General features: G+C 45.3%; 2 protein-coding genes across 2 annotated transcripts in view; one reads left to right on the top strand and one right to left on the bottom strand.

Moving 5' to 3' along the window:
• Positions 1–4189: 4189 nt before the first annotated feature.
• On the bottom strand, positions 4190–4952 carry LOC141271530 (uncharacterized). The gene has a single exon (XM_073681585.1). The coding sequence runs from the start codon at positions 4898–4900 to the stop codon at positions 4190–4192; it is 711 nt and encodes a 236-aa protein (XP_073537686.1). The 5' UTR covers positions 4901–4952.
• A 6626-nt stretch (positions 4953–11578) lies between these two features.
• Positions 11579–11977, top strand: part of MYBL2 (MYB proto-oncogene like 2) — a 41313-nt gene continuing 40914 nt past the window's right edge. The window contains exon 1 of the mRNA XM_073683804.1: positions 11579–11739. Coding sequence (XP_073539905.1) covers positions 11720–11739 — 20 coding nt within the window. The 5' untranslated portion in view covers positions 11579–11719. The remainder of the gene's footprint in view (positions 11740–11977) is intronic.

Raw genomic sequence — 11977 nt, 5'->3', positions numbered from 1 at the left:
ATCACGGAGGACATTGGTACAGTCGGCAAGGTACTCCCTCAGCATCTTCCCAAACTTTGCATTCCTTGTGAGAGTACCCCACGCCTCAGGGCCTGGCAGGGGCTGAGAAAATTCTCCCAGAACTTTGACAGTGTTCGCCTGCCTCTGCTGGATTGAAGTTGTGTCTCTCTCACCTGTACTCCTTGGTTGTCCAACGAATTGTGACCTCTGCCGCCAGCATTTTCAAATGTGAATTTTTTTAATAGTTCTGCAACAAGGGAATTCTGGTACAGCCCCATTTTTGTAGACCTGTCCGCCACAGGAATAAGAGATATAAAGTTCTCCTTGTAGCATGGGTCTAGAAGTGACACCAACCAGTAATGGCTGTCACCCAAAATTTTGAAAACGCGAGGGTCATGGGAAAGGCAGCGTAACATAAACTCAGCCATGCGTACCAGATTGCTAACAGGCAAGACTTCCGTGTCCTCACCAAGAGGACGACTGACCATGCTCTCCTCCTCCTCTCTGTCCTTAGGCCATCCACGCTGAACAGACGGTATGACAGTTGTGCAGGTAGTACCGTCTATAGCGCATGAAACTAGATCTTGTTCTTCCTCCTCCTCTTCCTCATTGTCACCCAATCCACATTGGGATGAGATGAGGCTGGGCTGTGTGTAATCACCCTGTATTGTTCCTTGCTGCATCTCATCATGCTCCGCCTGCAATGCATCCTCTTTGATTGTGAACAGAGAGCGTTTCAGAAGACAGAGAAGCAGGATGTTGATGCTAATTATGGCGTCATCGTCGCTCACCATCTTGGTGGAGTTCTCAAAGTTTTGAAGGATGTAACATGTCTGACATCCATGTCCACTCCTGAGGTCCTATGTGTGGAGTCTGAACTGAATACCGACGGCCTTGTTGATGCTGGTACTCAACAACTGCCCTCTTCTGCTCACAAATCCTTCCCAATATCTGCAGTGTAGAGTTCCAATGCGTGGGGACATCACACACCAGTATGGGAGCCGGAAGCTGCAAATGCTGCTGAAACAGGGCAAGGGCGGCGGAAGCTGTAGGTGACTTTCTAAAATGGGCACACAGGCGGCGCACTTTGACAGACAGATCCGACAACTCCGGGTAGGATTTGAGAAACCGCTGAACCACAAGGTTAAGCACATGGGCCAGGCATGTTGTGTGTGTGAGCTCACCTCGCCTCAGAGCCACCACCAGGTTCCGCCCATTGTCACACACGACCATGCCTGATTGTAGGTTCAGCGGTGTGAGCCACAGATCTGCCTGCTCTTTCAGAGCTGTCCACAACTCTTCAGCATTGTGTGGTTTGTCACCTAAGCATATTAGCTTCAGTACAGCCTGTTGCCGCTTGGCCGAGGCAGTGCTGCAGTGCTTCCAGCTTGTGAATGATGTGGTCATTTCGGAGATGGAGGCTGAAGAGGAGGAGCCTGAGGAGGATGAGGTACAGGATCTGTAGACTGTGGGGGCAACCCTGATTGACCTAGGGCCCACAATCTTTGGCGTCGGAAGGCTATGTTCCATCCCAAGGTCCGACTGGGTCCCGGCTTCCACTATGCTAACCCAGTGTGCCATCAGCGATATGTACCATCCGTGCCCACAAGCACTTGTCCACGTGTCCGTGGTTAGGTGGACTTTCCCGGTAACTGCTTTGTTGAGGGCACGGCTAATGTTTTACATGTGCTTGTGTAATGCAGGGACGGCACACCGGGAGAAATAGTGGCAGCTGGGGACGGAGTACCGAGGGACAGCCGCCGCCACCATCAGGTTGCGGAATGCTTCCGTCTCCACGAGCCTAAAAGGCAGCATTTCGAGAGCAAGCAGTCGTGAAATGTGGGAATTTAGTAGTGTGGCCTGTGGGGCGTTGGCTGCGTATTTGCGCTTGTGTTCCAAGGACTGGGGTATGGACAACTGAAAGCTGCGACAAGGACGTGCTTACTGATGCTGCTACTTGAGAGTGTGCAATGACAGGTGCAGGGCAGGAGGCATCTTCGCATGCACCATGGACAGGGGATTGGCTTGCATGCACAACAGCGGAAGAAGCAGTGGTGCCACCCAAAGAAACTATGCCTGGACCCTGGGGTTCGGCCCACAAAGTCAGGTGCTTTGCTGCCATGTGCCTGATCATGCTAGTGGTGGTCAGACTGCTAGTCTTGCCACCCCTGCTGATGCTCGCCTGGCAGGTGGTGCAAATAGCCTTTTTGGGATTATCGGCAGAGTCTTTAAAAACAACCAGACTCGGGAAGACCTAACAGTTGTACTGGCAACTTCCTTCGTGTTACGGGAACGGCGGCCTGCCGCTACCACACTGCTTCTTCCTGCCTGTTGGGGTGCTCTGCCTCCCTCCCCCTGTGTGCTGCTGTCCTCGCTCTGCATGTCCTCCTGCCTGGTTGGGTCAGTTACTATATCATCCACCACCTCGTCTTCCACTTCCGCACCCTGGTCCTCCTCCTGACTGTCTGACAATTGTGTCTAATCATCCGCTCGAATCTATAAATGGGAACGTGAACAGCGCTTTGAAGTGTCCAAGTGTGGGATCAGTTGTCTCTGGTCAGTCGGCCTGGTGGGAGGAAGGAGGATCAGGGTGAGGAATATGCGGTCCAGCCTCACGGCTACCGAGACTTGACCGTGTGGAAGACAGGGTGGTGGTGGCTGCAGCCAAGTGACTGGAAGCGTTATCCGCTATCCAATCAATAACCCTGCTCTGGGTTCAATAGTGGTGTGCTGCGGTCCCCTAGGAATTGGGACAGGAAGGTCGGGCGAGAATATGTGGGTGGTTATTGTGGCACAATTTCAGCTTGCCTACGGCCTCAGCATGCACCATCACGTCCAGTTCCCCTGCAAATTTTAAATGGAGGACAATATCTTCCACACTCACTACAAAATGGCTGAATTTGGAGTGAAGTTATATGTAATCCATGTGACGGAGAAACCACAGTTTTAAATATCTGGCCTGTAGGTAACTATTTTGAACAGCAAACCCGTGTCAAAAACTTTGCTGACACTGAAAAAAAAAAAAAAAAAAAAAAATTTAGAATGGAGGCCCAAAAAAAAAATGGCAGTATTTTCAGCGCAATTCTATTTGACGGACAAACTACAGTTTTAACTAGCTGGATTTTTAGCGCTGTAAAATGGAAAGGACGTGCCTGTATTCTGCAGTGCCAACAACCCAATGGCACAGAAAAACAGTTTACTTTGGCTTGCATTTTAAGCAAATAATGAGGACCAAGATCCCCCAAAAAATTATTCCTGGCCCCTGAGACCTGGGCCTTTGTCTAGATATATCTTACAGCAGCAGAAGGCAGAACTGGAATGGAGCCTCTTGTGCTATATACACTGCCTGCCTGATATCTCTGCAGATGGATTAGTCCTCAGAAGGACTGTTTGTTGAGATGGATATGTGTAATGTACTTGTTTTCTCCCTACACTACCTAATACACAACCAAATCTCACCATAGCTCAGCAGCACCTCTCCCTACACTGCCTGATTGTGGAGTAGACTGACGAGCACAGCGGCGCCAAGTCTGATATAGACCTGATGACGTTGTGTGGCTAGCCAATCACTGTAATGCCACAACCAACATGGCTGCGGCATTACAGTGAGTGGCAGGCAATCCCTGCATGTTGATTGCCGCTCTCAAGAGCGCCAAACATGCAGGAAGGGGACCCGAGCATCTCGCAAGTACTCGGCAAGCATCTCGAGTATGCTCGCTCATCACTAGTGATCAAGCCAAAACAGGACTAAAAGGAAGTCTGCCAGTACAAAGCAACTGTTATACAAGCAGAAGTGCTTAGTGCAACCACTTAACACACATACACCAACCATCTCTGCCCCCCCACTTCCGTGATTGACAGATTGATGCAACACAAGTTGGTGTGAAGGTGCACCAAACGACTGTACAGACAGGTTTGAGGGACAGGATTTGAGCCACTAGATAAGAGTCTAGTGTATATTTTCTATTAAAAATACACTTTATTATTTTATCCACACCACATTGAGTTTGACAAGACATGATCAGGACAACAGTAAGCCGTAGTTGCCATTTTTTAGTCCATGTAAAAATTAAATTTACTTTTTACTAATCATAAAAACAGTAATTTCAAACCACCATTAAAATGTAATGGGCAGCAAAAGTTCTGCTGAAGTAGCCAGGAGTTTAGGGTACCCTGCTACCTCAAACTGCTATTTTCCCAGTTTATCATCAGGAGATACAGCAGATATCTGAGAAGAGTAGACTGGGTGCCCGAGACTTGTAATTGGAATCTCTGAGGCACTCAATTGGCACTGGTAGCGGAAAGGTTGAAGTAAAGAGCGCCCCATCTCTTTGTGCTTGACACCTGCCCACTGAGCATAAGGTGCAGAAGCAGATAGCTCAGAGTCATTTGGAAACCTCAAGTCAGAGGTGGAGACATCTATAGAAGGAGTGTGCTCTTCCAGTGCAGAGTTTATTTCAGAGATCTCCCACACAGGTGGCGCTGGTTTCTGTTGTCTAACAGCATTAAGTAGTACTTCTGTATCTTGCAGTTTTGAGATGGTAATATCCAGTGCTAGGGGGTCAGTGGTCTCCACACTCTCATCTTTCTTATATGGTGTAGACACTTTATCTCCATAGAAGACCCCTACAATGGAGTTATTAAATTGGTTAATAGTTTCAGATATTATGGATGACTGTTCAAAGACTGGACCATCAGGATTCAGTGGAGTTCTGCTAACAGCTGGTTCACTTTCTTCTGCACCCAACCATGGCTTACTTCCTCCACTTGCCACAGGAGTCACATCAGAGGACTTTATATAAATTGGGGATCCATCAGACTTGATTCTATGGTCTAGGTGCTCAAGTGTTGGGTAGGGTGAGGAATTACCCCGCACTGATGCAACAAATCCCAAATCCATAAGCTCAGTCAGTGTGAGATTGGAGTTAGTCAGGAGGAAACTTGCACCACTGTTATCCAGGCCAGAAAACATCCTTTATTTACAGCTTTAGGCCACTGCAAAACAGAAAGATGACAAGGTGAGAACATAGCAAGTCAGGGTCAGGACTTGTTCACATAAGCAGAAAGCAGTGTCTGAATATTATGGCTACAAATCTGCCAGACTTCAGCTCTTATTAGCAGAGCCAAAAACCTTATGTCCATGAGGCTGTAATAGAGACCAGCAGATACGGCCACTACATGGATCAGAGTAATGACTGCTCCCCCACCAAAGTAATATGCTTGAGTCATTATATATAGTTTACTTACTCTGCACTTATTGACTGTCACCTGATTACTAAGCTTTGTTTCACCAGAAGGCCAAGCCACAAGAATTCTGTGCCAATCAGATTTGTTGTAAAGGTCAAAAGATAAACCTGTTCAGTTATTAGAGCTAAACAAGCTACAGCTTCTAATAAGTATTCCTAACCTGCCACTCATTTTCCATTTTTTTTAAAAAGATAGAAGTACCCTTAAGTTTTGGTTTACATGAGTTAGGAAATATTTCCATGAATCGATCAAGACAGGCTGTTCCATAAAAAGGGATATATAAATATGCCAGGCCAGTGTGTGCCATCCTTGACTAAGGAGGGGGTACAACATCTACATCAAGACTGAATACTTCAGAAAATACAGGAGAAGCAAAGCAGAATGATACAGGTTCATTGGGGTGGGTGGGACAGAGGGAACAAACAAAACTACAGTATATCTTGTCAAGTTATCCTTTGAGATTCTAGACAAGAATCAGCTCCCCCACTCTATTTAAAAGATCTAAAATGTAATGCAGTTTTAGTGTATGTGCCCACGATGAGGACCCGCTGCTGCAGAACAGCCGCAACACTTCCACCCTCATTATGCAAGGGAGCAGCCACATTAGTTTTTTCCACAGGCAGACTTTCCTCATTGATGTTAATCTATGGGGAAAGTCCACATGCGGATCCGCAAGAGAAATTGACATGCCGCAGGTCTGAAAGATGCACCGCATGTCAGTTTCTACAGGTGATCTGCAGGTGTACAGAGACACAGTGGACATGGGATTTCTAGAAATCCCATCCACTATGCTGTAACATCTGGACACTGCAGGTTTGATGCTCTCATAAACACTCAGCATTTCCAGATAATGGGCACATTGCTTTTGGCATTCCAGTCCAGCATCATGCTAAGGGACTCTCCACTGACTATGCTAGCCTACAAATACCACTGCAGGGGGCTCCCAGCAGTCAATTCTACAGCAATCCAGAAACAATCCCATGGATAGACAATAACAATCAACCATAGGATTACCCTTTAAGTCTCAGCACTGTTGTGAGCAGGTGCCACTCTGCCCATCAACTACCCCACTCCCTTACCTTTCACTGGATACCTCTGAACTCTTCTCACACAACGTTATAGCTCCTTTATATAGGCTTTGTGTTTTGCAATCACTCACCTGGAATCAGTTGAAATCAGTGTCACACCTGCCTATTCCAGCATTGATATAGACCCGCACTATAGAGAGATCTGACTGAAACTAGATCTGGGTATATCAGTTCATGTGCACACATTCAGTATTTGGTCAGTTTTTTACCTCAGTATTTGTAAGCCAAAACCAGGAGTGGGTGATAAATACAGAAGTGGTGACGTTTCTATTATACTTTTCCTCTGATTGCTCCACTGAATGTGTGAACGTGGCCTAAATTTCCCAATCACTGGCGTGTTATTTCATAAACTACAAGTATGTAAGTGAATGTATATATTCTCATGGTCTAGTCCAGTCCATTTTTTGGCAACACAATTTGACTGTGCAGTGTGAATAAGCTCTAACAAGTCTTATACTTGTGATTTTATGAATTGCCTGCTAGGCTGCAATCTCTCTTTTGCACTCATCACACATCAAGTGTTTTTAGACTAATGCAATTGCAAAAATAACATTTTTACAAAAAAAAAGTGACTGTTTTGAAACAAGTACAAAAGTTCTAACATCCCAAAAAAACCTCAAGAAAATGCATTATAAATACAGTAAAAGGTTCAATCCTATGCTTTGTTTTCGGCCACTGTTCTAAAAAGTGGGCGAGTGAGGCATGTACATCTTAATAAATCAGCCACATCTTACATTCATATGCAATATATTAGTCTTAGTCATTCAGAACAGCGTATTATAGGTCTGTGTGTAAATCTGATCGCACACGGAGAGTACACAGACCACGGCTATTGATGAGGGCTGTTCACAAAGGCCTTTTTTTCATACTGACCAAATGTCTGTGTAAAAAACTTGCAGCATGCACTGGTCTCTCCTGTAATTTGGAGGAGACTCCCCTATTCAAATCTATGGGGCGCAAAAAAAATAAAATGGATCCCATACAGATCATATGTATTGCATCCGATTTTTTTCAGATACCTTACAATTATTAACATAAGAAATGATTTAGTCTTTTACATTTTATTTGCTGATATATAAAAATGGATGCCATACAAATGTGAAAAAAAGGAAACATGAATAATAGTACAAATTAAAATCAGGGTTTTTTTTGGCTGAAGATCGGATGATTTTTCACTAGCTTGTCTTAATATATTCCTCTCATAGATTTTTTACATTTTTTTTCTGACTTGTGACAGACATTGATTTTCATGCAATTTTTACAATTTTTTTTTTGTGTATTTAGCTGTTATTGTAGAGGTGTAATCAAAGGTCCCAACCATCCCAGATACATCAGGACAGTCCCAGATTTGGGACTTTACTCTGCTGTTCTGGGCAGTATGCCGAATGTCCACAACTGGCGCACCCTCTGTGCCACCCCTTCCTTCCATCAGTGCAGTGATGCACCATGTTAGCACTTCACTGACTAACTGAGCTTGCGGTGCAAAGCGCCATGCAAAGGACCATCCGAACCCAAGACCATTTGTGCCTTGGTTGGGTTTTTGGAAAATAGAGCATGTCACTTCTTTCAGCGTTTTTTCAGCGTTTTTTCACCTATACGAAGTAATGGGTGGTGGAAAAAACGCTGAAAAAAGCAGAAAAATTGGCATCAGCGTTTTTGCTGGCAAAATAGAATGGGGTTCTTTTTTTTTCACAGAACTTTAAGTACATGCATAAATAGAGACAGAAGAACAGCGAAAAAAGCATAAAAAAAAGCAGCAAAACACTTTTTTTTTTTACGCAGCTGATTTCCTGACAGACATTAGGTTTTGCAGCAGATTTGTGACGCTGAAAAACCCAACATGTGTGAAAATAGCCTAAGGTTATATGCGCACGATCAGGAATTGCTTGCTGAAATTCCGTGCGTTTTTGATGCGTTTTTTTGCATTTACATGCGTTTTTTTGGCGTTCTTGCCTGCGGATTTGCCATGCGTTTTTTCCAATGCATTGTATAGGTAAAACGCAGGCAAATCCACACAAAGAATGAACATGCTGCTTCTTTTTCCGCACGTGAAATTCTGTCAGGAAAATTCCTGATCATGTGCACAGATCTTCCAAAATCCCATAGAAAATGCTGGGATAAGGTTTGCAATGCGTTTTTGGGGCCAAATCCGCGGGGATTTGCCGCAGTAAAAGCGCATAAAAAACGCACCGTGTGCAAATACCCTTGATGTGGCCAGGGGAGAAAGAAATGGTTAATGGGTATGGTTAGGAGTGTGGTTAAGGGCATGGCCACAATTTTTACCAGGCGCAAGAAGGGTTGCCAACTTGACTTTTTATTTTTTCTGGACAGTTTAGCAAAAAATAACAGACAGACAATATTTTTTACGGACACATTGGTAAACCATAATAAATCATTGTGATTATAAGTGATCCATGTCGGCAGCCCATAATTCTGATATGAAGACATCAGCTGCATTCACTGTAAATTGTAAAATTATGATAATTAGAGTCAAAATATTCTGTATAAGTTTCTTCAGCTTCAAAAAAATATCACAGTTGCCTTAAAAAAAAATTATGAACAGGGCAAAAAGGTGCCCTGTTTTTTCATGGACTATCCTGGAATTTTTGGATGGTTGTCAAACCAGGGCGCATGTCGCATGATGTGTCCCTCTTTCCTTTATTCAAAAGTTGGCAAGTATGGGTGTTACTAAATGAGGTGCAGAGGCTTGTTTAATGGCTCATTCAGATGTCCGTGAAAATCGGTCCGATCTTGGACCGCAATGCACGGACTGGCTGCGACTCTCCCAACCGGAGCGTGACAGCTTCATATATTTCTATGAGGCTGTGACGCACGAATCGGACGAGAAGTGGCCAGTCCGTGCATTGCATTGCAGTTCGAGATCAGACCAATTTGCACGGATGTCTGGATGAGCCCTCCGGCTAAATTCAAATGAGTGTTTTATCCAAAAAATTTGGACGATTGTCATCCATATTGTCATCCGTATGCAATCTGTGTGTCCGTGTGACATCCGTGTCTCATCCATGTGGCATTCATTTTCATACATCAACACTTCCCTATGTTCACACAGTTTTCTATGTTAAGAATTGCAATGTATCTGGAAAAAACTGATCCATATGGGATTTTCCCCCCCCCCCTTTAGATATGAATAGCCGAGTCTCATCCGACATATAAAATAAACTAGTGTATGCTGCGATGTGTTTCACTCACAGATTTGGTCCGTGAAAAAAAACTCCACTAATCTAAACAGCTCGATTGAGCAAAAAAAAAAAAATTCGGATCTCGTCCAGAACATTTGTATTGCATCTGATTCTCAGGGATACATTGCCATTATTAACCTAGGAAACTGCATTTCATTAAGTACATTTTAGGCTATGTGCCCACGATGCAGAATTCAAGCAGAAAATTTCCGCAGCGTTTCTGCATGTCCTTGGCGTTTTTTAAGCTTTTTTGCAGCGTTTTTACATGCGGATTTGACTTGCGTTTTTCAAATGCATTGAGTAGTCAAATCTGCATGCGGAAACGCATAAATAATGGACGTGCTGTGGATTTTTCCGCACAGAAAATCCGCTGCGGAAAATTCCGCAGCATGTGCATAGAACATGCAGATTTTTGGAGATTGGAGACCATAGGGCACGTATTACCAAGCGTTTTAAAAGCGTTTCCGCTGCGGAAATTCCGCAGCAAAAACGCTTGAAAAACGCATCGTGGGCACGCAGCCTCAAACTGTTGATGCATAAAGTCAGATGTCACACGAACTTAAAAAAAAGTAGACATAGTTGTCACACAGATGAAAATTGTCTGAGTTTTCTTGATGAAACTTAGACGATTTTTCATGTAATAATAGAAAATACCTCCACTTAGAAATATAGTATAGTTCTTCTAGCTTAGGTATCCACGGTTACGGCCACACGCATAGTGACAGTTAGTTTGTTACTTGTTAGTAGTCGTAACCATAGATACCTAAACTACTACAATGTCCTGAACATGGGGTAAGCCACGTAGCTAATTAGAAGAACTATACTATATTTCTGATTGGGGGTATTTTCTAATATTATTACACCTACTACATTTTTTGGATAGGATCTTGGAGATGGGAATACCCCTTTAATGTTGAGCATGTTGCTCATTGATTGGTGCTGGATGTTCCCCATGTGTGCGGTTGTTTCAAGAGCTTTATTGTGGGACGGCCTGAGGTGGAGTGTGTGGTACAAAACCGGGTGTAACTGGCAGTGATTTATTTTGATCCAGCACCAAAGAAAAGATCTTGTCCAACGTTTCAACCAGCTGGTCTTTATCAAGGAAACCTGCGCAGGTTATTGCTGGGTATGGTGTGTGTTGGTGTGGAGCCATATGACCCCAAAGAAGTGGTACAATATCCGTCTTTTCTTTGGTGCCGGATGAACATAAATCCCATACGCAGCACTATTTTCTGTAGTTGTCTTCTTCACTGCTGCAGTGTTACAGGACTACTGTCTTTTCCACGAGCAGGATTACTTCTACAAGCGGTGTTGCCGTCTTTTCCCTACGTGTGGCAGTGAAATACATCATGGTGATGGAGAAAATGAGTTTTCTGCCCAGAGAGTAGTACTGAAGAAGGGGAGTTGAGTGTTTCCCTGAAGGGATGGAGCTGGCTGCACGGCTCAGTAGGCCCCGCAGTAGGGCTCAGTAGGCCCCGTAGTAGGGCTCAGTAGGCCCCGCAGTACTCCTGGGTAGAGGGATGTGAGCATGGGCTTCACGGAGACCCCAGGAGCCAGTGTGTGTCACAGTATGGCGGTAGCAGAAGCCCAGCTCACCACAGACCAGAGCAGGAGAGAAGGTGACTTCTGGTTTATCATGTAATGAAACAAAGTGATGCACCTCCATATTGGAGCACGTGTAAAGAAATGAAGCTGGTTTGAGGTATATAGGACGGTGCTTACAGGTGTGGAGAAGACGGGGAACTTAATTTGTACTGAGAAAAAATCCGCAGATCTGCACTGCCTCATAGAATAACATTGCTCCGAGTGCAATCCCCTGTTTCCTGGTAGTGCACTCATCCGCTTTATATCCTAGTGTGAGCCAGCGCATAAAATCCCTGCGGGAAACGCGCCACTGCCTCTGGCGCCCCCTGCCGCCTGTGAGCTCACATAGCCGCACGCTTTGCACTGGAGTAAACCTTTCAGAGTGAGCGCCTTTTTTGGGCACCTCCCCGCTCTGCTCTCTGATTGCAGCGTTGTTCCTTGTTACTCCGCCCCCTGACACGGCAGCTGCTCCAGACGGGGCACATCCATGACGTCATCGCTTGTCCTCCGACCCCGGAAAGGGCGGACCCGAGCTGCGCGCGCAGCGGGCGGGAGATAGGAAAAACAATAACGCCCGAATCCGGCGGTCAGGAGATCGTCATGGCCCGGATGGGACGCAGGTGAGAGTGCGAGCTCCGGAGAGCGGCGGGAGCTGTGTGACACTGCGAGTCACTCCTGCAACCGGGAGTTGTCATGTAATGTCCTATTAGCTTACAGGAGGCTTGTGTCACCCGATCTGTCTCCTCTGCGCCCCTCAGTCCGGGTGACCCCCCCCAATGATTAGTAGCTGGGCTCTTTGTGTGAGTTTGTACACTGCTACGTTATCCACCTTCTTAATTCTGTAACCCCCAACTCTAG

Source organism: Phyllobates terribilis, unplaced genomic scaffold, assembly GCF_046119375.1.
Source record: "Phyllobates terribilis strain yellow unplaced genomic scaffold, ASM4611937v1 Scaffold_5__5_contigs__length_657084704, whole genome shotgun sequence".
Lineage (NCBI taxonomy): Eukaryota > Metazoa > Chordata > Amphibia > Anura > Dendrobatidae > Phyllobates > Phyllobates terribilis.
The sequence above is the reverse complement of the archived record's forward strand: the minus strand, read 5'-3'. Positions and strand labels throughout refer to the sequence as shown.

What these genes read in the sequence shown, in the direction of transcription:
- LOC141271530 (XM_073681585.1), bottom strand. Translation starts at nt 4,900, where the DNA reads ATGGATTTGGGATTTGTTGCATCAGTGCGGGGTAATTCCTCACCCTAC.